The sequence below is a fragment of the Loxodonta africana genome, chromosome 3 (genome assembly GCF_030014295.1).
Source record: "Loxodonta africana isolate mLoxAfr1 chromosome 3, mLoxAfr1.hap2, whole genome shotgun sequence".
NCBI lineage: Eukaryota > Metazoa > Chordata > Mammalia > Proboscidea > Elephantidae > Loxodonta > Loxodonta africana.
The window spans coordinates 168,112,039-168,139,890 of record NC_087344.1 but is presented as its reverse complement, the minus strand read 5'-3'; the positions used below and the strand labels follow the sequence as shown (position 1 = coordinate 168,139,890).

The 27,852-nt window shown below is 37.7% G+C and overlaps 1 protein-coding gene across 1 annotated transcript in view; it reads right to left on the bottom strand.

Annotated features, from left to right (window-relative positions):
- The window catches only part of WDR47 (WD repeat domain 47), a 59,141-nt gene extending 31,911 nt beyond the window's left edge, over window positions 1-27,230 (bottom strand). The window contains exons 1-5 of the mRNA XM_003409539.3: window positions 26,962-27,230; window positions 15,048-15,214; window positions 11,406-11,489; window positions 7,760-7,844; window positions 3,159-3,958 (exon numbers count right to left, since the gene is read on the bottom strand). Coding sequence (XP_003409587.1) covers window positions 3,159-3,958; window positions 7,760-7,844; window positions 11,406-11,489; window positions 15,048-15,205 — 1,127 coding nt within the window. The 5' untranslated portion in view covers window positions 15,206-15,214; window positions 26,962-27,230. The remainder of the gene's footprint in view (window positions 1-3,158; window positions 3,959-7,759; window positions 7,845-11,405; window positions 11,490-15,047; window positions 15,215-26,961) is intronic.
- Window positions 27,231-27,852: the final 622 nt, after the last annotated feature.

Below are 27,852 nucleotides of genomic sequence, written 5' to 3'. Positions count from 1 at the left end.
CCCTTTCCTCATTCTCCAAGCCAACTCCTAGTCATCTTTACTCCTCGCAAGTCTTTCTTGATCCCTCTCCCTGCAAATCTAGGTGAGGTACACCTAAATACTCTCTCAGCACTCTTTATGTCACCTCTTACAGCATCTAACACAGTGTACTGTAATCACTGTTTCCGTGGCTATATCCGCCACCAGATGATCAGTGTTAGAGGGCAGGTAACATGTGCTGCTCACCACTGCATCTCCAGGGCCTAGAATAAAACAGGCACTCAAATACTTGTATGAGTGAGATGACTGGCAATACCGGTTAGAAAACAGTTAACAAGTAATATATAATTTCTAAGTACCTAAACATACGTACACATACATAAACTCGTAACAAGAGGAGGAAGCAGAAAGACCTAGGAAGAGTTTTCAGCTACTAGACTATGCTTTGAGCTTCGATTGACCACAAGAAGCTCCTCTTTTATGTCCATACAAATAGAGTTTGTAAGAGTTAACTGTACACAGACAGAAAAAAGCGGCCTTAATAAAGTAACATTTGATTTAATTTTGCAATTTATATAATACTTCCATATGCACTGACTCATTTTACTCGCACAATAACCTGTGGAATAGGTTATTACCCCCATCTCACAGATGAGGAAACAGACTTTAAAAAAAAAAAAAGATGATTTTCCTACAATTACATCACTAGTAAACAGAACTAGAACTGGAATCCAGGTCTTAAGACTCCAAATCCAGTGCTAGCCCATGCCTAAGTATAATTTTGAAACCATTATGTCAAATAGCCAAAGCTTACGTAGTTCAACTGACTTATCTTCCTTTTTGTTTTGAGTCTATTTCTGTTCCAATGAAAAGATATCCTTACAAAACACCACACACTCCTTTACAAATCCTTCTTTCGTGTTTTATCTTCCTGATCACCATAGTAACTCAATCATTATCCCCCCAGTATGTGGCATGGTGTTAGCACGTAGTCCCAAACCTGAATGCACTGCCATCAAGTTGATTCCAACTTATGGTGACCCTACAGGACAGAGTAGAGCTGCCCTACAGGGTTTCCAAGGCTGTAATCTTTGTGGAAGCAGACTGCCACATCTTTCTCCTGCAGAGTGGCTGGTGGGTTCGAACCGCTGACCTTTTGGTTACCAGTTGAGTGCTTTAACCACTGTGCCACCAGGACTCCTTAGCACATAGTAAACACTCAAATACTTTTTAAATGAATAGTGATTTCAAACATGTATTACCACAAGTAGGAGTCTCTTCATGTGACATCTTTAACATAAATAATATAAGTGAGCTCCCTAGTATTTTCTTAATTATAAAGTGTTTTAAAAACAAGATAAAGTTTTTTCCCAAGTAAATTTAATATTTTACTCGCAGCACAGCAGCTCTCCCATAGCACTCCTTTATTAGCAGCCCTTTGACACATTGTCCTTACCAAGGGCGTGAACTCTGAGGAGGAGACATTTTCATTCACTGAGCGCCAGTCGTATACTTGCCACTCTGCTATGGGCTTTAACTCATTTTGCAAGTCAACACTATTATTCCTATTTTATATAGGAGGCAATTGAGCCTCAGAGAGATTAAGTAACTTTCCCACAGCTAGTAAATGGCAAAACTACTGATCAAGCTCAAGTTTGACTCCAAAGACAATGTTCTTTTCGTTATTCCACACTGCCTTTCCTCATAAATCGTCCAATTTCACATGTTTTCTGGATTATTGCTACTGTTCAACTGGTAACTACTTTTTGACATGTCATATTTTACCTCTATGCCTATTCTTAATGATCTAACAACATACTCCGTTTCTTGTCATCTTTACCCATTTTTTTTCCTCAATTCTCCTACTTTCTTTACATAAGCAACAGCACATGTACAGTCAGATTTGACGAGATTTTTGTGCATATTTTTTCTCTGTAAAGACAATTCTACTGATACACAAGTTCAAACGTGCCATTCAAATACTAACCCTGAAGCTCTAGTCATCTTAAGTACACAGATGAATGTCAAAAGTTCCCCCAGAACTGAAATCCAGCAGCCTAGACAATGGGAATTTTCTCTAAAGGAATTGCAAAGTCCAAGAAAGATTTAAGACAGTTTCCCTATTCCACTGTGGTTTAGAAGACAGGATGCTGCTATAGGAAATTATATTCATCCATTTTCATCACTAGCTATTATCTCTAGATTTCATATATTAAATATGGTATAGTAAGGTGCCTTAAGAAGCCACCTAGACTATTTCCTAGCCTTCAGGAAGTCCCTTACTTAAATGGCCCTAGAATCCTCCTCTCTCTTTAAAGAACATTAAAGAAAGTGTCACAAATTCCCTCCTCTACAATCTTAACAGAAAATGCCTCCCTATATATTTATCCTACATTTCTTGTACCTTAATTAAAAAATCTCCTCTTGCTTTAATTTGAACAGAAATTCCAAGTCCAACACCCCTTCCTCAGCACAAAATGCACCCAAATACCCTATGTGAATATGAAAAGGCTTGGGTTTTGTGCTCTCTTGTAAAATGCTTATAGTTAAAACTAATACTTCACAGTACCAACTCTGAGTTACAGGAAACCAGTTGTGTGTCACAAGAAAGATAAGTAGAAATTATCAGAGATTGTTATGTACATCGTTGTTCACTACAGTACTATTTACAGGAGAAAAAGCTGGAAACAACTTGATATCCTGCATAAGAAATTGGTTAAAATTAGCATATAGACATACAAGGGAATACTGCACGTTCATAATTGATCACTAATCTCAAGAAATGGTTTAGAATATGAGAAAATATTCATGATCTACCAAACGGGAAAAGCAGATTATATTTTTTAAAAAGTGTTCAAAAAAAAGAATAGTCCTCTAAGTATAAGATTGTGTGAGATTTTAGTTTTCATCCTAATAATCTCCTACATTTTCCAAATTTTCTTCAATGCACATGTATTCCTTTATAACCAGCTAACATAGGATATAAAAATATTTTCCCTTATAATTTTAATTAAAAAAAAATTCAAAACCCTGTCCAAAGTTACTTAGAAATGAGCTTTAACATTTAAGAACTTTCAACTAAAGGTACGTGAGCTTTAAAGAAAACACAATCACTCCTACCAGAATGGGATCATCTCACACTTGTGGAGATTTCCTAATCTTTATGAGTAAATACTCACCGCTCAGGGGATTCTTCATAAATACTGTGACATTCTGTATTCTCAAGCATGAGACTTCTACTAAGGTTTTGTACCCCTGGGTAATGGAAGTTAGCAAAGGAGTGTGACATTGGAGAAGTTTTGTTCCCGAGATCCGAGATTCTCTTATCACTGGTCAGTCCACAGGTGAGGCCATCTAAAGCAGGATTTAGAGAGCGGGTCATATAGGCATCAGCTGATTGAGGCCTTCTCATTGGGGATGATGGATAGGGAGAAAGTTTGCTGATAAGAGGAGTCAAAAGATCAGCATATGCAGCTTTTGTAGGTTTCAGAAGTTTGTCAACATGAATATTAAGCATTTTCTGTTCAAAAGCACAAGAGAACACAGAAGACGGAAGATTCTGAAGCCATGACAACAAACTCAGATCCAAATCATCACAACCATTACCACATAAGAGGTCGATGCCAAGAAGCACTTCACTTTCCGTAATTTCTTCTCCAGTTGCTTTACTCTGACAAAATTCCACACAACATTCATAAAGTAGGCCCTTCATTACAAGCTGAAATAAACGATTATTACTTGCTTTAAAGCCAGCCTCACTAAGCTTCCTATCAGCAGGGATAAATTCTGCAACCATGACACAAGCCTCTTCAAAACAGTGAACTCGTGCAGTGCTGGGGTTCCAGTCCTTAAATTCGGCATGGTTGGTCAGACGAGGCAGAGTCAAAAGCAAACAGAGCTTGCTATAGTCATCTTTAGAAGGACAGTACTCTTCGAGGGCATGTAAACATTGCACAGCTTCTTGCATGGTAAATTCCAGCTGTAAGAGAAATACAAGTAATCGCTATGAAGAGAAATGCTGTGAGGTATCAAAACAATAAGAGGTTGTTTTATTCAAATACAAAGATACCTCACAAACTTCCATTTTGTATTCAACTGCTAAAGGATAAACTCTAGCACCCCAAAAAAACTCATAATTTGTAGGACGTGTAACAACTTTCAAGTCAAGAATCAAAATATTTCTACCAGTAAAAAAAAAAAAAAAGATTAAAACTCGGGTTAATTTACACATTGAACGTGTATCTATACAAACAGTGTTCTAGCTCACCATTAAAATGGTATCATTTTCAAATGTATAACTTTTTAAGGACAGGAAAAATTGAATTTCTCTGGCAATAAAAGTTCAAGCAGCAAAAGACAAAATAGATAAATGGGTCCTCATAAAAATTAAATACTTCTGTACATCAAAGGGCTTTATCAAGAAAGTGAAAAGATAACCTACAGACTGGGAGAAATTCTTCAGATAAGAGTCTAATATCCAAAATATATATAAAACTTTTACAACTTGACAACAAAAAGGCAAGCAATCCAATCAAAAAATGGGCAAAGGACTTGAAATGGGAGTTAACCAAAGAGGATATTCATATAGACAACAAGCACAAGAAAAGATGCTCAACCTCATTAGCCATTAAAACTAAAGCAAATCAACTGCCAAAGAGTTGATTCCGACTCATAGCGACCTCATAGGTTTTCCAAGGCTGTAAATCTTTATGGAAGCAAACTGCCACAACTTTCTGCCTCAGAACAGCTGGTGGGGTCAAACAGCCGACATTTCGGTTAGCAGCTGCGCACTTTAACCAGTGCACCACCACGGCTCCTATTAGCCATTAAAACCAAAAACCAAACCCAGTGCTGCCGAGTCAATTCTAACTCATAGCGACCCTATAAGACAGAGTAGAACTGCCCCATAGGATTTCCAAGGAGTGCCTGGAGGATTAGAACTGCCGACTTTTTGGTTAGTGGCCGTAGCTCTTAACTACTATACCACCATAAACCAAAAAACCAAACCCTGTTGCTGTCAAGTAGATTCCGACACATAGAGACTCTACAGGACAGAGTAGAACTGCCCCGTAGAGTTTCCAAGGAGCACCTGGTGGATTCGAACTGCCAACTTTTTGGTTAGCAGCCATAGCACTTAACCACTACGCCACCAGTGTTTCCACACCACCATAGAGAGGTGCAAACCAAAACTACAAGATACCACTTCACCACCATTAGAATGGCCATGATCAAAAAATGGAAAAGAACAAGTGTTAAGGAGGTTGTGAAGAAAGTGAAACCCTCATCCATTGCTGGTGGGAATGTAAAATGGTGCAGCCAGTGTGGAAAACAATGGAGTATGAGTCTGGCAATTCCTCAAAAAGCTGAACATAGAATTACCATATGACCCAGCAATGCCATTACTAGGTATATACCCAGAAGAAGTGAAGGCAGAAACACAAACAGAAACCTGTACACCAATGATCACTGCAGAACATTTGACAATAGCCAAAAGGAGGAAACAACCGAAATGTCCATTAACAGATGAACGGATAAACAAAATGTGGTATATACATACAATAGTATATGCATAGCCGTAAAGAGAAAGGAAGATCTGATATTTGCCACAAACATTGATGAGCCTTGAAAACACTGTGCTGAGCAAATAAGTAAGTCACAAAAGGGCAAATACTGTATCTCACTTACGTGAATACGCAAGGGGAAAACAAATTTCTGTTTGGGGGCCATTGAGTTTATGTTAATGGTGGTGGAATATTTTGGATAGTGATAATAGTGGCACAACATGAAAAATGTAATCCCTGTCATTGAATTGCAAATTTGGAAGCTGTGTTGGCAAATATCTTGGTGTGTATATTTTCACCACGATTAAAAAAAAAATTGAATTTCCTAGAAATGAAAACTGAAGCATGCCAATATTCAAGTGTTTATAAAGCTTGTTATTACTGTGGCTTACCCAAAAAGGCAAAGGTGCCATTCTCTTAGCTTGACTTTATCTCTTAGCCCAAAACTTATGCCTTAGTATAAATTTTTATGGGTGAAGAAATCAAATCAAGAGAAGTAAACACCTACAGTTTATTTACTACAAAAACAGTACAGAGACAGTACAAAAGAAAGCTTAGCTGAGAGACACATTATAACAATTTGTATAGAGAGTATTACCTTAGAACCAAAGCATTTAATGCCATAAAGAACCTTAGAGCTTACCTAGACCAGCCTCCATGTTTTACACATAGGAAAAGTTAAGGTATATATTTAACCAACTTAACTCAGTTGGTTAGTGACAAAGACAGAATAAAATTTAAGTCTCCTGACTCATATTCCATTGGTCTTTCCACTTCTGAACATCATTATCTGGCAAACATCTCTGTATTATACATGAAAATCTCTACTGTAATATTCTTTTGGCTTACTTCAATGAACACTATTGGCACTTAAAAATTTCTTTGGTTTTGGATGTGACTTAATACAAATATTAAACTTTAACAATAACTCTAACCAAAAAGAATTTAAGGTCATTATATTTAAATTGTAATAAAGACAAACATTTTATCAAAAAACTATCTCCTAGATCGCTGAAAATGCAGAGAAATTCAATTCTGGGATAAGAAAAGCAGCAATGATGAAGATCAAGTGGAGGGCTGTGGGGTCCATGGTCTCGGGGACATCTAGCTCAAATGGCATCACATAGTTTAAAAAGAAAATGTTCTACATTCTACTTTGTTGAGTAGCATCTGCGGTCTTAAAAGCTTGTGAGCAGCCTCCTAAGATACTCCACTGGTCTCACCCTGTGTGGAGCAAGGGAGAATGAAGAGAACCAAAGACACAAGAGAAAGATTAGTCCAAAGGACTAATGGACCACAACTGCCACGGCCTCCATCAGACTGAGTTCAGCACAACTAGATGGTACCTGGCTACCACCACTGCTCTGACAGGGATCACAATAGAGGGTCCCGGACAGAGCTGGAGGAAAATATAGAACAAAAAATTCCAGCTTACAAAAAAAGATCATACTTACTGGCCTGACAGAGACTGGAGAAACCCTGAGAGTATGGCCCCCAGTTTTAGCTCAGTAATGAAGTCACTCCTGAGGTTCGCCCTTCAGCTGAAAACGAGACAGGCCCATAAAACAAAACGAGGCTAAAGGGGCACACAAGCCAAGGGACAAGGACCAGAAGGCAGGAAAAGACAAGAAAGCTGGTAACAGGGAACCCAAGGTCGAGAATGGGAAAGTGTTGACATGTCGTGGGGTTGGTAGTCAATGTCACAAAACAATATACGTACTAATTGTTTAATGAGAAGCTAGTTTGTTCTGTAAACCTTCATCTATAGGGAAACCCTGGTGGAATAGCGGTTAAGTACTACGGCTCTTAATCAAGAGGTCGGCAGTTCGAATCCACCAGGCACTCCTTGGAAACTCTGTGGGGCAGTTCTACTCTGTCCTATAGGGTCACTATGAGTAGGAATCGACTCAGCGGCAGTGGGTTAAAAAAAAAAAAGTCATCAAGTGAAACATCTATTTGCTAAATAAATTACGTCAAAGAAGAAGGGAGCACATACTATCCAATCAGCCAGCCATTCATGTATCATGTTGGTTTATATCACTGAACAGGTATGGAAACTACAGAATGAAAGTACTATATTTGCAAAAAAGCCAATCTTGTCCCATCCCAGCTCATAAAAACTTTGAAAATTCATGATACCCGTCCTTTGCTTTAGTGAATAAAATATTTATGACTGAAAACAAGACTATGGCGCAAACCTTCAGGAATAAAAATCTTACATGCTGGGGTTCATCTTCTGCTGACATTGCATTATTAACACATAAAGCTTCCAGAAACTTCTGCTTCAGGATAATATAACGAAACCTGTGAAAAATAAAACATAAAACATTAAAATTATTAAAAGCTGAATGGCAGCAATGTCAATGGTTGGAAATGAAACTCAAGTTCCTGAAATAAAACAGATCAAGTTTAAAGGACTAATTAATTCTTTTAAAAAAGATTTTTTTTAATTATTTTTCCAATGTCTGATAAGTCAAATGTACTTACCAGTTACTGTAAGCACCTCTGCTTTCAGGAAATTCTTGAAATATTTACTATGCTTATTACACTGAAGCTATAATTCAAATAATTTCAGTAGCAAGTAATTACAATTTAACACTCAAAGGATTTCTAGTTCCAATATTTCATTTAAAAAAAACTCAATTTTTATAGATGTCAAATGTCACCTAATAAATAGATCAAAGTCCATTATATTCAAAATGTTTTGTTTTTTTCAAAATACATCCTGTTTTTTCTTTTAAACCCAAAAGAGGTCTAATAAAGACAGGGCTGAAAGGGTGAGAAGAAACAGAAACATTTCTTAAAAAGTCACAAAATAACTATAAAATCAAAACTTTTTAACAGGGATTTTTCAGGATGGGAGGAAGGAAAGAAAGCAAACAGCCTACTTGACCTAAGAACCAAAAAAAATTTTGATGCCTTTAAGCACTTTAAAGAAATACTGTTTCCAAGGGCTGAAAGAAAAAATAACGAACCTTTAGTCATTCTTTCAACCATTTTTATAGCAGAAAATACATGTCCAATAAAACAAAATTCCTGCTTTCAAGAAGAGGGTAGTCTAATAAATTAGATAAAATCTATGATAGGGTTCAGCAAGGTCTCAAAGGAGTACAAAACCAATTCTATCAGAAGGGGTGAGAAGTAAAAAGAAAGACTCACAAGGGGTGGCTGTTTGAAAATGGCTTTATTCCAACTAAAGGCAGAAGATGGTGAAAGAATATTCCAGATAAACAAAAATGTACTAAAGCAAAGAGATATTCAAATAGCATGGTATGAACACAGAATATATATATATACATATATATATACATATATATATACATATATATATACATATACATATACATATACATATACATATACATATACATATACATATACATATACATATACATATACATATACATATACATATACATATACATATACATATACATATACATATATATACATATATATATACATATATATACATATATATATACATATATATACATATATATACATATATACATATATATACATATATATATACATATATATACATATATATATACATATATATATACATATATACACATATATATACACATATATATACACATATATATACATATATATATACATATATATACATATATATACATATATATATACATATATATACATATATATACATATATATACATATATATATACATATATATATACATATATATATACATATATATATATATATGAGGTTCCTCTTCTGGTAATGGTGCAGTAACACATCTGGCCGACCTTCCTGCAGATAACAATTATAAACCAAGGATAAAATACAAAAAAAAATACAACTATTTGAAAGCAGTAGAGAGGAACCACAAGCTGGCAAAAACTAGAGGGGTGTCGATCCTTGAAAAAAGAGATGTACATGGGATGAGATTCAAAAGTACAAGGCTTGCCAGCTGAGGGCACACTACGGTCCACACAGCGTGAGCTAAAACTCAAGTGGAAAACTGCCATTTTACAGGCTCAAGGAGTCAGCAAAATGTTTGGGAGTACCGGAACAGGTAGGAGGTGGTAGGGAAGGGTCAAAAAAAGGAGGGAGCCATAGTGATAAATATACCAAATCCTTAAAGTGAAGATGCAAGGGAGACTCCCAGGAGCAAAACCAACAGATGGAAGGCAAAAATATGAGCAGAGATTTCAGCTGGTGTCCACTGTGATCCTCAGTAGAGGAGACAGAGTTTGCATTTTAAATCTTGCTAGTTAACTACTTGCTAGAATAAAAATCAATACTTCTCAAAGGAAAATAACAGAATCCAGAGTCTCTACAATGGATCCACAACATACAGAATACATTAAAAAAAAACAGCTAGACATGTAGAGAAACAGAAAAATGTGACTCATAGTTTATAACACAGCTGCTATAAATATGTTCAAGGACTTAAAGAAAAATATGCTCAGAGTGAGTGAACAGATGAGAAAAGAACAGAAATTATAAAAAAAAGAAAATTTTGAAACTGAAAAATACAATATCTGAAATGAAAAATTCACTGTCAATAGACTGTTGGTGGAAGAAGAAAGGGTCAGTGAACACGAAGGTAAATCCACAGTAATAATCCAGTTTGAAGAATACAGAGAAAAAAATTATTTTAAAAAAAATGAACAGAACCCTCAGTCCTACGGGATAATATCAATCTGTCTAATATAACGTAGAGTGCTTTTACACAAACAATGCATGCCTTCTGCATTTGCCGGCCTCGTCCCACCCACCCCCTCACCCCCCCGCAAGGTATTTTCATAAGTGCGCTATGCTCATTTTTTTTACAGCAACATGTGGAAGAGGATTGGCACAGTGGCGCTTCTGAGGGTGCCCCGTGGGGAAACACCATGGACAGCAAACAAATGCAGAAGGCACACATTATTTGTGTAAAAATACGGTAATTACAGTCCCAGAAGGAAAAGAACAAGGCGCAGGAAATATATGAGGAAATAATGGCCAAAAACTTCCAAATGTGATGAAAAACATAATGTTACAGATCCAAACTGCAAGCAGGAAATACACAAAGATACAAAACTTCTTGCTGTCGTGTGCCATCGTGTCAATTCCGACTCATAGCAACCCTTTCGGGCCGAGCAGAACTGCCACATAACGTTTCCTAGGCTGTAATCTTTATGGGAGCAGATCACTGGGTCTTTTCTACTGTGGAGACACTGCTGGGTTTGAACCACCGAACTTTCAGTTAGCAGCCAAGTGCTTTAATCATTGTGCCACCAGGGCTTCTGATATCAGACTTAGACACATCATAAACTGCTGAAAACCAACAATAAAGTGAAAATCTTAAAAGCAACAGGGGGGGAAATGAAACACTACATACAGCAGTATAAGGAAACAAATGAGAGCTGACCTCTCAGAAACAAAGGAGGGTGGAAAAAATGAATGGAATGACATCTTTGTAAGTCTTCATATTATTAGGCAGAAACAGCTGCTTCAGATAGGGCCCATGGGACATTCTGAATATCAGCACTATTGATTAAGTAGGTTTGCATATCAGATTTTCAACTTATTGAAGTACATTCCCCTTGTTCTCTAGAGGTGCTCCAACTCAATGGGATTGAATGTACTGTGTTTTCTAGAAAAAGCTAAGTCTTGGTTTAAAATTTTTGTTTTGCTAAGTTCCTACCAATGACACAAAAAAAAACTCGCTGCCATCCAGTCAATTCCGACTCATAGCAACCTTATAGGACAGCACAGACTGCCTCACAGGGTTTCCAAAGAGCGGCTGGTGGATTCAAACTGCTGAACTTTTGGTTAGCAGCAAAGCCCTTAACCACTGCACCACCAGGGATCCACCCGAAAATTTTCAGATAAAATCTTACCTTTTTTTGTCAAATTTTTCCATACATTCCAGAGGCTGAATGAACTGAAGAACTTCATCCCACTGGCCATCAAGAATTAGCTGCCTACATAAAGAAAAACCCAGGTGTGTTATCAAACTTGGGCTACACTAATTAAAAGTAGAATAGGTGACAAGATAGTGTTAAAATGACAGAAAGCAGGTAATGAGATCAAGATTTTACTGGGTCCTTCAAACACTAGAACGATTTTTTCATAACTTATCTGTAACCGCATACACTATGTGAGAATTAATTTGTGAATATGCAACCACTTCACATACTAACATTTATGTGGTTTTTTGATCTATGTAAAGACACTGGATTAAGCCTAAAAGTTCCTGTATTTCCCTATTCATCTTACACTTTTAAAGCTATTACGTATTATCTAAGAGTCAGTGTGTAGACTTGTTCCGCTCTTCCTAAATCAGTGGTTCTAAACAGGAGGCGATTCCGCCCCCTCAACGGACATTTGGCAATGTCTGGAGACATCTTTGGTTGTCACAGCTCGTGGGGGAGGTGCTAACGGCACCTAGTAGATAAAGGTCAGGGATGCTACTAAACATCCTACAATATATAGGACAAGCCCCCACAACAAAGAACTACGAAAACAGTACACGTGATATTTGCATAAAATACAGTAATAAAAACAATGACAACATACTAGAATTATTTTATAAAAGGACATACTAATATTTAAAAAGTTGGAAGGACACAATTTCAAAGGGCAGCCCTTTAAAATGAATACATTTAGATTAATGAAATACTATTCTTTATGTTCTACATCCTATTTTGGTGAGTAGTGTCTGGGGTCTTAAAAGTTTGCTAGCGGCCATCTAAGATACAACTATTAGTCTCTACTCGCCTGGGGAGCAGAAGACAAAGAAGGAAATCAAAGACTCAGAGAAGAAACTAGTTTACAGGACTAAATAGCCTACATGATCCACAGCCTCATCTACCCTGAGACCAGATCAGGGCCACAGTAGGTGGATCCTGACAGAACAGGAGAAGATTGTGGAACAGAACTCAAATTCTTAAAAAGTCCAGGCCTACTGGACCAGTTGAGACTGGAGGACTCCCCAAGTCTACTGACCTGAGATACTCTTTAAACCTTGAACCGAAACTACCCCCTGAGGTTACCTTTTTGCTAATTAAAAGAGTGGCTAATAAAATAAGGATTATAATCCATGAATACTGCGCTCCTTTAAAAAATCCTCTTTATGAGACCAAATAGTCAATAACTACCCTAAAGCAAAGATGAAAAAGTAAGAGGCAGGGAAATTAGATTACTGGCAATGGAATAACCAGCACGAAATTAATGAGACTGTTAACACATTATGAAAAATGTAACCAATCTCACTGAATAATTTGTGTAGATATTGTTAAATGAGAACCTAATTTGATGTGTAAACTTTCACCGAAAACACAATAAAACCGAAAAACTAAACCCACTGCTGTCGAGTTAATTTCGACTCATAGCGACCCTACAGGACAGAGTAGAACTGCACCATAGAGTTTCCAAGGAGCACCTGGCAGATTCAAACTGCTGACCTCTTGGTTAGCAGCCGTAGTACTTAACCACCATGCCACCAGGGTTTCCGAAAACATAACACAGTATTAAACAAAAAAAAAAAAATTTTTTTTTTACCATTCTATAATTCTTTGCATTTCATCCCAGACCAGTAAAATGTCATAAGAAACCAACAGGTCCCTAAACCCAAAAACCTGTTGCTGTCAAGTCAATTCCAACTCACAGCAACCCAATAGGACAGAGTAAAACTGCCCCATAGGCTGTAAACCTTTACAGAGCAGACTGCCACATCTTTCTCCTGCAGAGCAGCTGGCAGGTTCAAAACACAGACCCTTCAGTTAGCACCTGAGCACTTAACCACTGCACCCACCAGGGCTCCTTAACAGACGTCTAGAGGGGGCACTTGAGAGCCACTACAAAATTCCAAGAGTAGCAAGGCTTGAAAGACAGGGCCAAAAGAACACTGCTTCAGTACTTATTCCTGACTACACCAGTGACTAAGGTTCATGGGGCTGGATGATGTATGACATTCAAAACACGAAACACAGAGATGTCAATGAATTTAAACAAATTCCCTTAACATAATACAGCTTAAAAAAAAAAACAAAAAACTTTTCTCATTAGTTAGGAACACTTCATTACTTAAGGCTTTCCAAGTCACAAAATGCCACATGTCCAAAAAATCTGTTCTCCTTGTCAAAGCTACGTAGTATCATATGAGCACAGACTACATTTATACTTAGAAATTTGAGTTTTTCTTTTTCCATCCAATTCAAGTTAGGATATATTTAGCTTTCCATTTTGGCGAGCACGTTGACTCCCTTTGATTCTGCGATTCCACATCTAAGAATCTGTCCTAACGAAATAATCCAAAATACAGAAAAATTCTCACATACAACAGATGCTCAGAAGAGCTAAGAAAAATTGAAAACAATTTAATTATCTAAAAATAGGGGAGCCATAAAGAAATTAAGTAAATTAAAAAAAAAATGTTTAAGCGTGTATAAATTTGTAATCACATGGAGAATCCTTCTGATGTTAATAATACAGGATATGAAATTACAGATTCAACAGAAACGCTGTTATTTTTTACATGTGCACAGAAAAAAAAAAATTACCACCATCAGTAACTGTGCCTGAGTGGTGGGGTGATTTTTCTTTTTTTTCTTTTATTTTCTATATTTTCAAAATTTTCTATAATGAACATGTTTCTATAATGAGTATGTTTTATTTTTATGGCCAAAAAATGGTTTTTCAGAAGTGTTTTATCTTGCAGAAGTCTCTGATTCTTAATATCTTTTTTGGTGCCACAGTCACAATGGAGTTCTGACTCTTGTGTCCTTTTTTTTTTTTTTTAAATATTAAGTAATGATTATTTATTTCACTTCAGGTGGCTGAAAGCACAACTGAAATATAATTTGTCCAGTCACTTAATCAAAGACTTTTTGGCGCTACGGTGGAACTCAGTGATCATTCATTTCACATGTGAGGAAGCTTCAAGTTACACAGCATTTAGTGGCAGTCCAGTGCTCTTTCCACTCTACCAGGTCCACTTTCTAATTTTCTTTTTTGTTAATTCTTTTATTGTGGTAAAAATATATCTATAACAAAACATTTGCTAATTCAACATTTTTTACACGTACAATTGAGTGACATTATGTTCGTTATGTTCTACAACCATCATCCCATCCATTTTCAAATTATTTCACCACCATTAGCAGAAACTCAGTGCAAAGACTCCTCCTTTCCCTGTCCCTCATGTCCCCAGCAACCACTAATAAGCTTTGGTCTCTATACATATGCCTATTTCATATAAGTGAGATCACACAATATTTGTCCTTTGGCAACACTGATGAATCTTGAAAACATTATGCTAAGTGAAGTAAGTCAGACTCTTGTTTTTTTTAATGGGCCTCTGGATCTTACTACTGAAAACATTCTTCTGTAGATGTTCCATTATAAAAACAAAGTTTTAAAAATTATATTTATATCCCTTCATGATTATAAAGTTCTATCTGCTTTCTACTTATTACCTTATTAATACTTAACACTTCTCTGAGGGAGCTACAAATCTCATAATATTAATGAAATCATACCTCAGGAAAAGCATATCATCTGAAAATAGGCCGTTTATGACTCCACTTTCCTTCTCGAGGGCCAACATACTAATGTGAAGCTTCTTTGAATTCAGGAAGTCCAAAATTAACTTAATGATTTCAACTTCTTTTACATTCACTGTTTCTTCAGCCGTCATGTTGATAGCCTAAATATTAAACAGAACAACAACAGAAAAAGTTAGTCCTATCGCTTTGTTTCTAAGTTTACCACATGGAAACTACATATAACTGGTGTCTTGGGAATTTTTAGTATAGGTACTTTGAAATGAAATTAATTTAATATTTATCAAAACCAAGTCATTCTTTAAAGTGTGATAAAGGTATGGCTATGATTTTTTTTTAAAGCCCTATTCTTTAGAGATACATACTGAATAGCTACAAATAAAATGATATACAGTCCGATTTGCTTCAAAATAATACAAGAAGGAGAGGTAAGGGACTACCGAGTGCAGTAATGGGTAAATAGAAGTTCATCATTCTATTCATATATGTTTGAAATTTTCTAAAGAGTTATTTTTAAAAATCATTAGTAACCAAACCATACTTAGCTATACATTGTCCTAATACATTCATTCCATAAGTACTTACTGCCTTTCTCTGTGATAGGCACTGTCCTATACTCTGGAGTCATATGCAGGAGACACTGGCCCTGTCCTTAAGAAGCTATACTCTAGCAGGAACATCTAAGTGATGACCCTATACTTTGGAGCCAAACAAAGCAAGGCTGGTTAAAATGTGCAACTTTAAGTCATACTGGTAGTATCAACTTAAACATCAATGATTTCAACATTCTAAAATTCTTTCTAACTCTAACCTCTAAGTTTGTGGTGGTACCATTGAGCACATAAGTTATGAATTCATGAAGACTTAGAACTGGGAGAGATTCTGAATATCATTAGGTCAACATCCTCATTTTACAGAAGAGGTCACACAAATCAAATGGCCTAAGCTGTTGCAGTTCTGAAATGTTAAGGCTCAGAGCAATGCAAAAGGCTCTCATGCTAGTGGACTAACTGCGAAGAAGCCTCATCAGATGGCATTTACCTTGGTGCGTTCACAGTCCAAGGTCTGCTTCTCAACCATGATACACAACAGTAAGGATTCACCAGCCTCAGGAAACAGACAAATCACATAACCTCTCTCCCATCAGGCCAAGCCACCCATTTCCTCTCGCTTTTTTCTGACTACTCCTCTCTGTTCAGAGACTTTATCCAAAAGAGAGTACAGTAAAATTAATGAGGTTTCCACATACTAAATTTTAATTACTCGTGTCTTCTGAGATTACTCCTAGAGTACACTGATTAGGGATTTTAGCATTCCCCAAACCTTCAGATAATTTTTACTATCAACAGAACAGTTTTCACTAATTTAACCCTTAGAAAAATAATCTTATTACCCTCCATCTCCAAGTTCTTAGAAGGCACCTCACTTATACCACCATGTACCAACCATACAACTTAGTGGCAGAATTCAGACTACGATTTTCTAATGCCCATTCCAATATATCCAAAAATATTAAAAATTTTATAGGCTTCATAGTATTCAACACTCAATCTAAATATTAGCCAAAATATTAAGTAACGATAGAGTGGAGTCTATATGAATAGTCTCACTTTAAATTATAACTACAACTTTAATACTACAGCCATTTCTGGTAGTAAAACTAGAGAGAAGAAGAAACATTCTCACAAATACATACTTTACATTGACTTCACATTTAAAATTTGAATAAAACAAAACCAAACCAAACCCAGTGCCGTCAAGTCATACCAGAAAATATAATCTAATTAACCTAGAATTTATTCAGGTTAAAAAAAAAACTAATTAAAAAAGACAAGTATTAAGACTTTACTATGAAAATCCCAGTAGAAAAGTATGTATTTTAATCACCCAATCTAGAATTTTAACTTATAAACTTCACTGCTGCTGGATACAATATAAACATAGACACCGTGCTTGATGACTATATCTTAGAATTACCCTGCATTACTGAAACATATATAACCAAACCAAACAACTCATAGTGACCATACAGGACAGAGTAGAGCTGCCCCATAGGGTTTCCAAGGAGCGGCCGGTGGATTCAAACAGCCAACCTCTCGGTTAGCAGCAGTAGCTCTTAACCACTGGGTAACCAGGGCTTTCAAAATCCTAGGTATATAATTTAGAAATGACATATATACTATATATGCATTTTAAAAGACAACACATAAAAACATGTAATTCGCGAACTTTTTTTAAATCTCCTTAAGCTACTCATCACTACGAAGTTAAATTTTTCTCTAGTTCAAAGAGTAAAACTCAGTAATAAATATTTCCTCCCTACTCAAAAAAGCTATACACTAGTACAATTCAAACTAGCTTAGGGACTACTAAAATTACCTTTCAAAATGAGATGTGTATGACATAGTAAATGTCCAATAAATGTTAGCTGAATTAGCATGAAACACAAAAATCAATGAAGAAATGTCGCTATGAAAGTACAAAATAGGTGTCTTTGCATACAACTATTCTAAATGCCGTTCAAAAGGATAGAGCTCTGATCCTTCAATCCAACTACTTAGCCAAAGCCAACTAAGAGCATCTTATGACAGACAGCAACCTGCCAGCCCATGGTACGTGTGAACAAACACTTATTCACCAGGCAGAATTTATGCAAGGCCAACAGTAGGGTTTATGCCACTGAAAATAAAAAACAAAATGGAAAAAAAATCAGAGTGGCTCAGTGTTTCCATATTATATGACAGATTTAACTGTAAAAAATAAAACAATCACAAAAACTTAACTTTGGAGTTTCCTTTAAGAAATAAATTTTCACTTATAGCCCACATCTGGACTAGGTGAGATGAAGAAACAAGAGTTTTCTTTAAAATAAGGACATCTGGAAACCAGCCAGAAGGTGGTTAGCATTTTAGCACTTAGACATCATTAACACCTACAGAAATGAAATTCCAGATGGGGCCCCTATGTGGACTCCTACTGATTACTATCTTAGTGAAACAGCATTAGAAGAATGCATTAAATATCAAGAAAAAAAATTTTTAGAAATAATTTTAGCTTTTAGATGAACAGTAAAATGTTAACGATAGGAAATAAAACAGAAATATATTGACTTCTACGTATATTTTCATACATAGTTAACAGAAAAGTTTCATGAAAAAAAAAATCAGTGGCAGCTTTCCAATCAAATATAAATAGATATGATTTAAGTGTTCTTTTGCAATGAGGTTACTTACTTGAAATACAGATTAGGAAGGAAGAAAAACATGCAAGGCCAAGAACGATTCAGAAGTGTAAGGTTAAGGCAACTTAGGGCAGAGCCATCATGAATTCTGTAGTTATGAAAAAAGCGCTTAAGAAAGCCTCCATTAATCCCCAGCCCTACCCCACACAATAAAAGCTGCTCCCTTTAAGCTTCCAAGTAGCACAGAGTGCCTGACACTGAACCACAGCGCTTTCCAGTTCCAGCTTACAGGCGAAAATGCAGACAAAGAGCTGAAGTACTATGAAGTTTTTAATAAAACATCAAACTGCAACATAGCACTTCTGCACTTCTGCTGGTTAAAGTAGAGAAAATTGCTGCTAGCTATCTTTTGATAAAATGGTACTCCAAAAACTGACGTGGCTTCCAGGTCACTGAATTGTAAATAGCTGATCCTTCAAGAATACAAATGTGATGCTGCAAGCCACTTAACGTCTATGGGCCTCAATTTCTTCATACATTAAGTAAGAGGGTTAATGTGACTTATTTCTATGATTTCCCACCAAGATTTCTAATTTGCTTAAATTCACATTTCAATAACGGAAAGTAAATATTCTTGAGGTTCGGGCAGAATATCAAGTCTGGGATAACAGGAAGTCTCTAGTCTAGAAGGTCAGTTTAACGAAAGGGAAGAAAATAGATGTGTTTTAGATTATCTAAGCAAACAAACAAAAGAAAAGCCCTTCGAACTGCAAACCTCGTCATGTCTGCTAATCAGATAACGTGTGTGACTTGGATGTACCATGTGTCACTTCTTACTGTTGACAGCTGTTCTCTAGTCATCAATTATTTTAATTTACCTTCTGGAACTGTGAATAATCTTTGGCCTAAAGAAACAAATTATGCTTAAAACAAGTGCAGCTTTATACTGCTATAAAAACAAATCGGTTACATAAACTGTATGTTATATATACGCATAAAACATCTCTGGGGGAAAAAAAACACAAGAAATTGGTAATAATGGTTGTGTCCAAGAAGGAAAACTGGACGAAGACTTTTCACTATACATCGTTTTTTACCTTTTAAATTTTGTATCATGCCCCAAAATATTAAAATTAAAAAAATGAAACATAAGTAACTAATTTCCAATTGCAAATTACATGCCTTTTGTGTTAAGAATCTATGATCCTGAATTTCTGCTGTTAGTAAAGCTTTATGTCACTGCATTAATCCTAAAAGGAACTGGTAAACTAATGTATGTAATGGAGTAATAGCATTTTAAACAGAATGATTTGTATTTTTTTTTTCATAACCCAAGACCTCTTCTCAAATCTGATTCAAATATTATTTCAATTTTTCTATATTATATTAAAGTATTTGTATGCTTTCTATATTTAAATCAACAAGTATTTTAAAACATATTAATTACTGAAATACTATCTGTTTACAAAATAAACAAAAACTATTTTTTACCCAGATTGCTTCACTAAGCGACATAACCCAGACACTGTAAGGGAAAAAAATTATCAGTTTTGGCACCAAGAATGAAAAGTGTAAACCCTCCATGCAAAAGAAGTTGCTATAAACAAAGTTAAAATACTACTGACAAAATAGGACTAAATATTGACAACATACATAGAAAGTTAAATGGTTATCTTCTAAAACATATAAATAGCATCTTCAAATTGATACCAAAAAACAAAAAATCCAGCTGAAAAATGGGCAAAGAATAAAAACACAATTTATAGAACTATTAACAACCAATAAATTTATAAAAAAAATACTCAACCACACTAGTGGTATTCAAATAAGATACCATTTATGGCCTACCAGTTTTGGAAAAATTAAAAGGACCTTATAATATCTAGCATGGGCAGTAGTGTGTGTAAGTATCCTTTCATACAACTATTGTTGAGGATGTAAAGTGCGACAGTATTTTTTGATAGACAGTTTGACAGTATGAAATTTTTATCTATGAAAAATTTAAATGTATATACCCTTTGAGTCATCAAGTCCAATTATACTTCTAGGAACCTATCTTGCAAAAATACTTGCATATGTACATAAATGTACATACGTGAAGTTGTTCCCTGAAGATGTGTTTGCAACACAGAAAAATCAGAAGTAAACTAAATGTCCGTCAACACAGAAGAGTTAGTTTCCGGTAACTTCATACTATAGACTACCTATGTGGTGATGTGGGTGTACTCACTCTAAAATGGAAAAGTCCCAGAAAGCACATCATTAAAAAATACAGCCATCCATAAATATTTGTTGGATAAACGGATTTATAAAACAGGACTGTGTATTTAAAAAAGGGGGGCAGTCATGATATTTCTCTGTCTAAATATATACACAAAGAAAACTCTGAAAAGATACATACCAAACTATCAATTTTGCTTACTTCCGAAGAGAGGAATAGAATTAGGATGGAGGGCAGGGATTTAGGAAGGGAAAGAGTAGAAGGGAGATTTCTTTTGTTTTCTATCCCTGGAAACCCTACAGGGCAGTTCTGCTGTGTTCTATAGGGTCGCTATGAGTTGGAATCAACTCATTGGCAACGGGTCTGGTTTTCTGGTTTCTAGTTTATATTATCTATAGTTACAAGCAATATATATTCACACACGAATTGTGTATGACCAAAGAAGAACTGACGCCTTTGAATTGTGGTGTTGGCGAAGAATATTGAATATACCATGGACTGCCAAAAGAATGAACAAATCTGTCTTGGAAGAAGTATAACCAGAATGCTTCTTAGAAGCAAGGATGACGAGGCTGCGTCTTACATACTTTGGACATGTTGTCAGGAGGGATCAGTCCCTGGAGAAAGGACATCATGCTTGGCAAAGTACAGGGTCAGCGGAAAAGAGGAAGACCCTCAATGAGGTGGACTGACACAGTGGCTGCAACAATGAGCATAACAACAATTTTAAGGATGGCACAGAACCGGGCAGTGTTTCATTCCATTGTGCACAGGGTCGCTATGAGTCGGAACCGACTTGATGGGGCCTAACAGAACAACAACACTTGTACATATAATCAGGTAGAGAAAAAAAACTATGAAAATGCAAACACACACACACAAATTATAGGATTATATTTCAAAGGTTCTCTCTTCTGTATCAAGGTACCAACCAGAGCAGAATCTCAAAAATAGGATTAACTGCTATATTTACGATGCAAAAAGTACCAAGTACTATTCTGGTATCTTTACATACATTGTTTAATTGATCGTTTCAAAAACCCTATGAGACAGGCAATTTCATCCCCATTTTACAGACGAAGACACTAAGGCTTAATGAGGTTAAGAAATTAACCCAGTATATATCTCACTAGCAGCTAAATGCTCCCTTCAAAGGAGATAAATCCTGATATCAGCATCTAAGACAACACCGACAGGAAATCTTTAAACAGTGCCCTTCTGAACAGGGTAGCAAAAAAATAGAGCAAAGAAAGACACATATATATGTATATGTGTGTATGTATATATACATACACACACACATACATATATACACACGTATATATACATATACACACACATATATATATTATTGTTGTTAGGTGCCACTAAGTCGATTCCGACTCATAGCAACACCATGTACAACAGAATAAAACACTGCTCTTCATTAGTTCCTTAAACATCTGGGCAAGTAGAATTCCTCAACTCTTCATTAGTTCCTTAAATACCTGGTCTATCTTGTCTTGGTAGTCAGACAAGGAATTGTCTCCCTTCCTACCTCCCTCACCTCTGCAATTCATATCCTAAGTTTTGTAGTAATGCAAATTAAAATTTCTGGCTGTGAAAGAGAGACAGGAATACAGTCAGAGAGGAAAAAAGGACAGAAAGAGAGACAGAGGACAGGCAGAGAGACAGGCACAGAGACACAGAAAGAGATAGAAAAAGAGAAGGAGGGAGGGAGGGAATTTCTATATTCCTCAAGGTACCTGTAGAAGGCAGTCTCTGTGATGGTCACCAAAGAGCCTCCTGATGTTCACACCCTTGCGTAGTATCCACCTCTTGAGTGTAGGCTGGATTTAATGATACTTCTACCCAATAGAGTACAGCAGAAGTGGTGGGATGTCACTTGTTATAAAGTGACTACAATGTCATCTTGAGTGCAAGGGTGTGCTCTCTCTCTCTCTCAGATAACCCACTCTGGAGGAAATCAGCTGCCATGTCATGAATCAACCTTGTAGAAAGATCCAAGCGGTAAGCAACTGAGGAAAGTCTCTAGTCAGGAGCCAGTGAGGAAATGAAGCCCTCAGTCCAATAGCCCACAAGGAACAGAGGTCCAAGCCATTCAGCTTGGAAGCTAGTCGTTCCCTAGTCAAGTCTTCAAGTAAGACCACAGCCTCTGTGACAACTTGGCTGCAATCTCATGAGAGACCTTGAGTTACAGGCCCACAGCCAGGTAGTGCCCACATTCTAGACACACAGAAACAGTGAGATAATAAATATTTGTTATTTTAAGCCAACAATTTTTGGGGTAATTTGTTATGCTGCAATAGATAATACAGAATCCTTTCAATTGTTTGACAACTATAAAAAGGTTTTTTCTAATATTGAATTGAAATCTACTTTCTTCTAACTTTCACATAGTTTTGTCTACAGGGGCAACCTACTACAAGTCTGTTAAAACTTTCACACATTTGAATCAGACAATAATCATCTCTCCCTCTACTTTCAACCATTCTTCATAAAACATAGCTTCCAGATCCCCCACCATCAACATTTGTTAATCTCCCTCTTAAAGCACATACAACAGAACACCATATTGTAGGTGTGGCCTGATCGGCAATTATATTCAGTGAAACTAAGGCTTCCCGTGATGTAACCACTTTACAATGAAGGCACCTAAAGTTGCTCTATATCATCATCTACTCTGTGAAATACTGCTTTTTCACCTCCCAGAATTTCACTTCCTTTTTGCCTTTTTTTTTTCTAAATTGGATCCAAGCTAATTCTATTTCAAGTTTCCAAAATAATCCAAAAAGAAATATTAAACTAAAAATAGACATTTAGACTTTAGCTGAGTTAAAACAGACATTTTTGCTGAGTTTCATAAAATTTTCTCAAAGATTTTACATGAAGTTCCATTTTCTTTTTCAATATATCGAGAGTCACAAAGCATGGTATACAGCCATAGAAAAAACATTATTTGAACTAATAATATAAAAAATTTTATATTCTTTTTCATGTAGTACTGATTTAAAAACATCCATATAACCTAGGTGGAAATTAAAAAAAAAAAAAAAAGTTCTATTACTTAAGTCTTCCCTTCAAATTCAAATCTAACAGAACTCCCAAACCAGCTTTCAGTCTTTCAGTGACATACATTAAAAAGGCAAGTTCTAGCATGAGATCCTACTCATGTATTTAAGTAGCTCCTAACCAAGTAGGATCTCATGCCTGAACCTGCTTTTTCCTTACTAAAGTGACAAGCCACCAAATTCTTTCACTCCTTTCACTTTATCCTTATTTTATAAACCATATTTCTAGTTCTTTCATTCTTTCAATAAATACTTATTAAGAACCTATGTGTAAAGCATTATACTGCCACTATGGGGAGGTAAGAATGCTAGGCCATGGGTCCTGCCCAGGAGGAGCCTACAGTCCAACAAAAGACATTAAGACCTGTATAAAAGTAATATACGTGAAATATAAACATAAAGAGTGCCATAAGAGAATTACAAGTAAAGTGCCATGCAAGTTCAGAGAGGTAATGAGGTTTCCTGCTAAAGATGGCTTTGAAGGATTAATACCCTAATATGCAGAGGTAGGAAAGGTACTAACACAAAAAATAAGTGCAGAGCCAAGAATGGAACGACCTGGTCTAGCTGACTCAAATTCCATGGCCTTTCCACTGTAACATTCTGACTTTCACAGGGGGAAAAACAAGAGGGGATAATTAGGATTCAAGTAATCTTAAACCTAGTATCAAAATTTTAGAGATTGGAACTCAACTTATTTCCTGTAAGTTGGAATCGACTCAACAGCAATGGGTTTATATAGCGATTTGCCATTGACTAGGGGAATAAGTCTAAGGCAATGTTTCTTAAACTTTTCTCCTCAAGAGCAGAAGAAACTGAGCATATCCCCAGGGTGCCCTTAAGCATAAAATTTCATTGAAGTCTTTGTATTTTACCTTAGAAATTAGTGTGAACATTGCTTTCTCCATATCATCTTTTTGTGTTTTAATACAAAACCAATACTTTCTATCGAAGGCTTCAGATGCAACTGACGATGACTCCGCATGGGCCATGTTACATGACCACAGGTTTATCTCTTGCCACAATGCAGCATATCTCAAAGAGTGCAAGTACTCCAATTTGAAAAAGCACACATCAGAGGGTATAAAGTATTTCTTGATTATTCAAGAACCAGGGATCCATACTGAGCATTATTAAGCACCAAATGTAACTCAAGTCAAAGTTATTGGCCATAGCCTTATTTTCTATAATATGAGAACATCCTATTGAAAGTTGGAATGCAACCCTAACCCACATATAGGGAGGAAACACCCTTTGCTCTCTGACACCCATAGTAATCAAAAACCTCTGCAAGGATTAAGGATACACCTCAATAGTTTCCATAAGCCTTTAAGGCCATTGTAAGAAATAAGGCCCTGGACCTAGAAATACTAACTAGATTGTACAGAAATTTTTAATTATCCTTGTCAATGCTCCCCTCTATTAAAAAGTAATCAACAGATACCTTAATTTTTTTTTCCAAAGCACTTTCAAATGCATTATTTTATTCAACTTCAGGGTCTATTCCTAGACTAAATCAATAGCTGGTATTATGCTCATTTTACAGATCAAGAAATCAGAGTGGGTCTTCCAAGGCTGTAATCAGTGGAGAAAAAAAAAAAACGTTGTGGTGGAGTAGATTCTGACTCATAACGACACCATAAGGCTGAGTAGAACTGCCCCATAGAGCTTTCAAGGAGCGCCTGGCGGATTCAAACTGCTGACCTTTTGGTTAGCAGCCATCGCATTTAACCACTAGGCCACCAGGGTTTCCAATCAGTAGCAAAGCAAAGCTTAAATCCAGGCAATCTGCTTTCCAGCTTACTGATCTACTAAGAAAAATTGCACTTCTTTTCATACTTATTTTGAAGTGTTTCTCAAACTGCAGCATATATCAAGCATATCACTTGCTGGCCACTCACTAAGTAACTAATAAACTAGATTTCACAAACAGAAAAAGAGGCTGAACACAACATATCACTAGGCACATAGGATAGTACTCCCGTTATGATACATTCCTAGTACTGGCTTTTATAAAGAAAGAACTAGGAAGTGGGAGTGTGAGAGATAACCACACATTAGCATCCTTTCACAAAAAAAATTACATATTCATAACGTCATCCAAATTCATTTTTTTTAATTTAACACTATGCTGTACTGTTTTGATTAACTGCCTTTTCCATCACTGTATAATAATTTTTTTTTCCTACTGGAAGCAATCCTCTCCTCCAAACTAAGGTAAAATTATTCATTACACCTTCTTCCTAAAAGAGACCTCCAGAATATACCATATAAAGGAAAACGGGCTCTTAAGCATTTCTTCTTTCTAATAAAATTTCAATACTCTTTACACATGCCAGCATTGGACACAAAAACACTCTACTTAGATTTACAGTGGAAAAAAATTATAGCGTATTAAAAACCTCCAAGTTAATTTCCGTGCCATTAACTTCTTTAGGCATTCTATGAAGTCTACAACAAAGGGAGGGAAATAGGTGTTAGGATCACAACCTACGAATCAGGGTGGAACAAAGACCTCTCCTTTCATTATGCAGAGAGAACCAAGTTGCCAAAAACGCTCCCCTCAGATACAACGATTGGTTACAAACTGCACGTAAGGGTACAGAAAAGAAAAATCATCTGGTCAATTGCCGTCCCTGCATACCCCCGCCCCTTTTGCCCAAGGCCTCACCCCAGAGCTAGAGATCCAATCTCTTTCTCCCCAATAAAAGGAAACCGCTTAACCATACAACCTCCCGTCTCTGCTACGCCAGCGACCCTGGCACAACCCCGTTGCAAAATCCAGTCGCTGCTCCTCTCCCCCGACAGCGCCCAGACCCCCAAAGGCCCGCTCGCATTCATCACTGACGTTAAGAAAGACCAACCCCAGCCCCTGCGGGGCTGCCCCACGCCTCGGCTCTGCTCCGGGCCCCGCAGCTCGCTCCTCTCCTCCCAGCCTCGACATGTCCAGAAAGGTGCGGGAACGCTCCTCAGCTCTCCCACGGACTTGCAGTGGGGCGAGGAAAAAAGAATCAGCATAGTCAGCCCCCCACTCGCCTCTCAGCAGCAGCGAGATGGGCACGAGTCCTGCGCTGGCTTACTGCTCAGGGTCGGGCAGTGCCAGGGCGAGGGGCGTCGCTCTGCCCCCAGAACCGCGCTAGTAATATGGAGAAGGTGTGGTCCGGGTGCGGCGGGCTCAGATCGGGGCCCGGCACTCCCAGATCCTTATCTGGAGGCTCCGGGGCCTCTCCCAGAACCCAAGTCCCCACCCAGTCAGCACCCAAGCCTACCCAAGACCATTCTCCGGGACCCCGAACGCAGCTCTCGGGCTGCTTGGGTCCAAGCCCCGTCAGGCGGTGACAGGTGGTGACGGGTGGCCATGGCAACCCGAGGTGTGCAGCCAGCCCGACCCCGCCTCCGCCTCTCGGAGGCACTCACCTGAGGGCTCCGGTGCAGCCCGGAGAAGCGGCAGAGGAGAAAGCGGCTGAGACGCCGGCGACCGGGGCGCCAAAGCAGTCGGCTCTGGGCTGGTGTGGGAGTGCGAGGGCGGCGGTCTGGGCTTGGCGTCGGTCCTCCCTCCTGCCGCCCGCGCGTCAATCCATCAGTTCGTCAGTCCGTCCTTCCTCCCGTCCGCCCCTCCCAGGCGGCGTCCGCTCAGCTCAGCCTCTTGCAGACTGCGGTTGTCAAGCGGTGCTGGAGCGGAGCGCTAGCCACGAGCAGCAACCAATCGCGGCGCTCCCCTAAGGCGCCTCAGGACCCCGCCGTGCAGGGCGGCCAGGCAGGTGCCTGAGCCGAAGCGAGAGTCCTCTGGGCGGGGCCAAACCGGGGCGGGCGGGGCCAAACCGGGGGTGGGCGGGGCCAAACCGGGGGCGGGCAGGGCCAAACCACCCCGGACGAGGTGGTTACTGGCCTGGAGGGATGGCCCCGGGCGGGTGTTCCTAGGACCCGCGAGACTCCGGGGGAAAAGCGAGTGCTTGCCTTGCGTGAGAGATCAGCAGCTAGGCCGGTGACCCTTTGTCCCGAAATAGCGCGGAGGGGGGTGTCGCCTCTGATTCGAGAAGTTGTCTGCGCATTAGAATTGACTTTTAATACTCCTCGATAGCTTGTTAATAAAAACTAATGAAACAAATCTTGTTTCCTCCTCTTCTCTCTCTGCTTTCCCAGACAGCACTTCCAGATAATTCCTGCAACTTACTTGTCCCCTTCTTGATTTCTCATTTTTTGGTGCTGATCTGCCTGCCTGTAATCATTTTTCAGTTACTTAACATTTAACATTTATTTTTGTCTACACTTTCGTTGTAACTCTCTTAACGGCCAAAACCTACTACT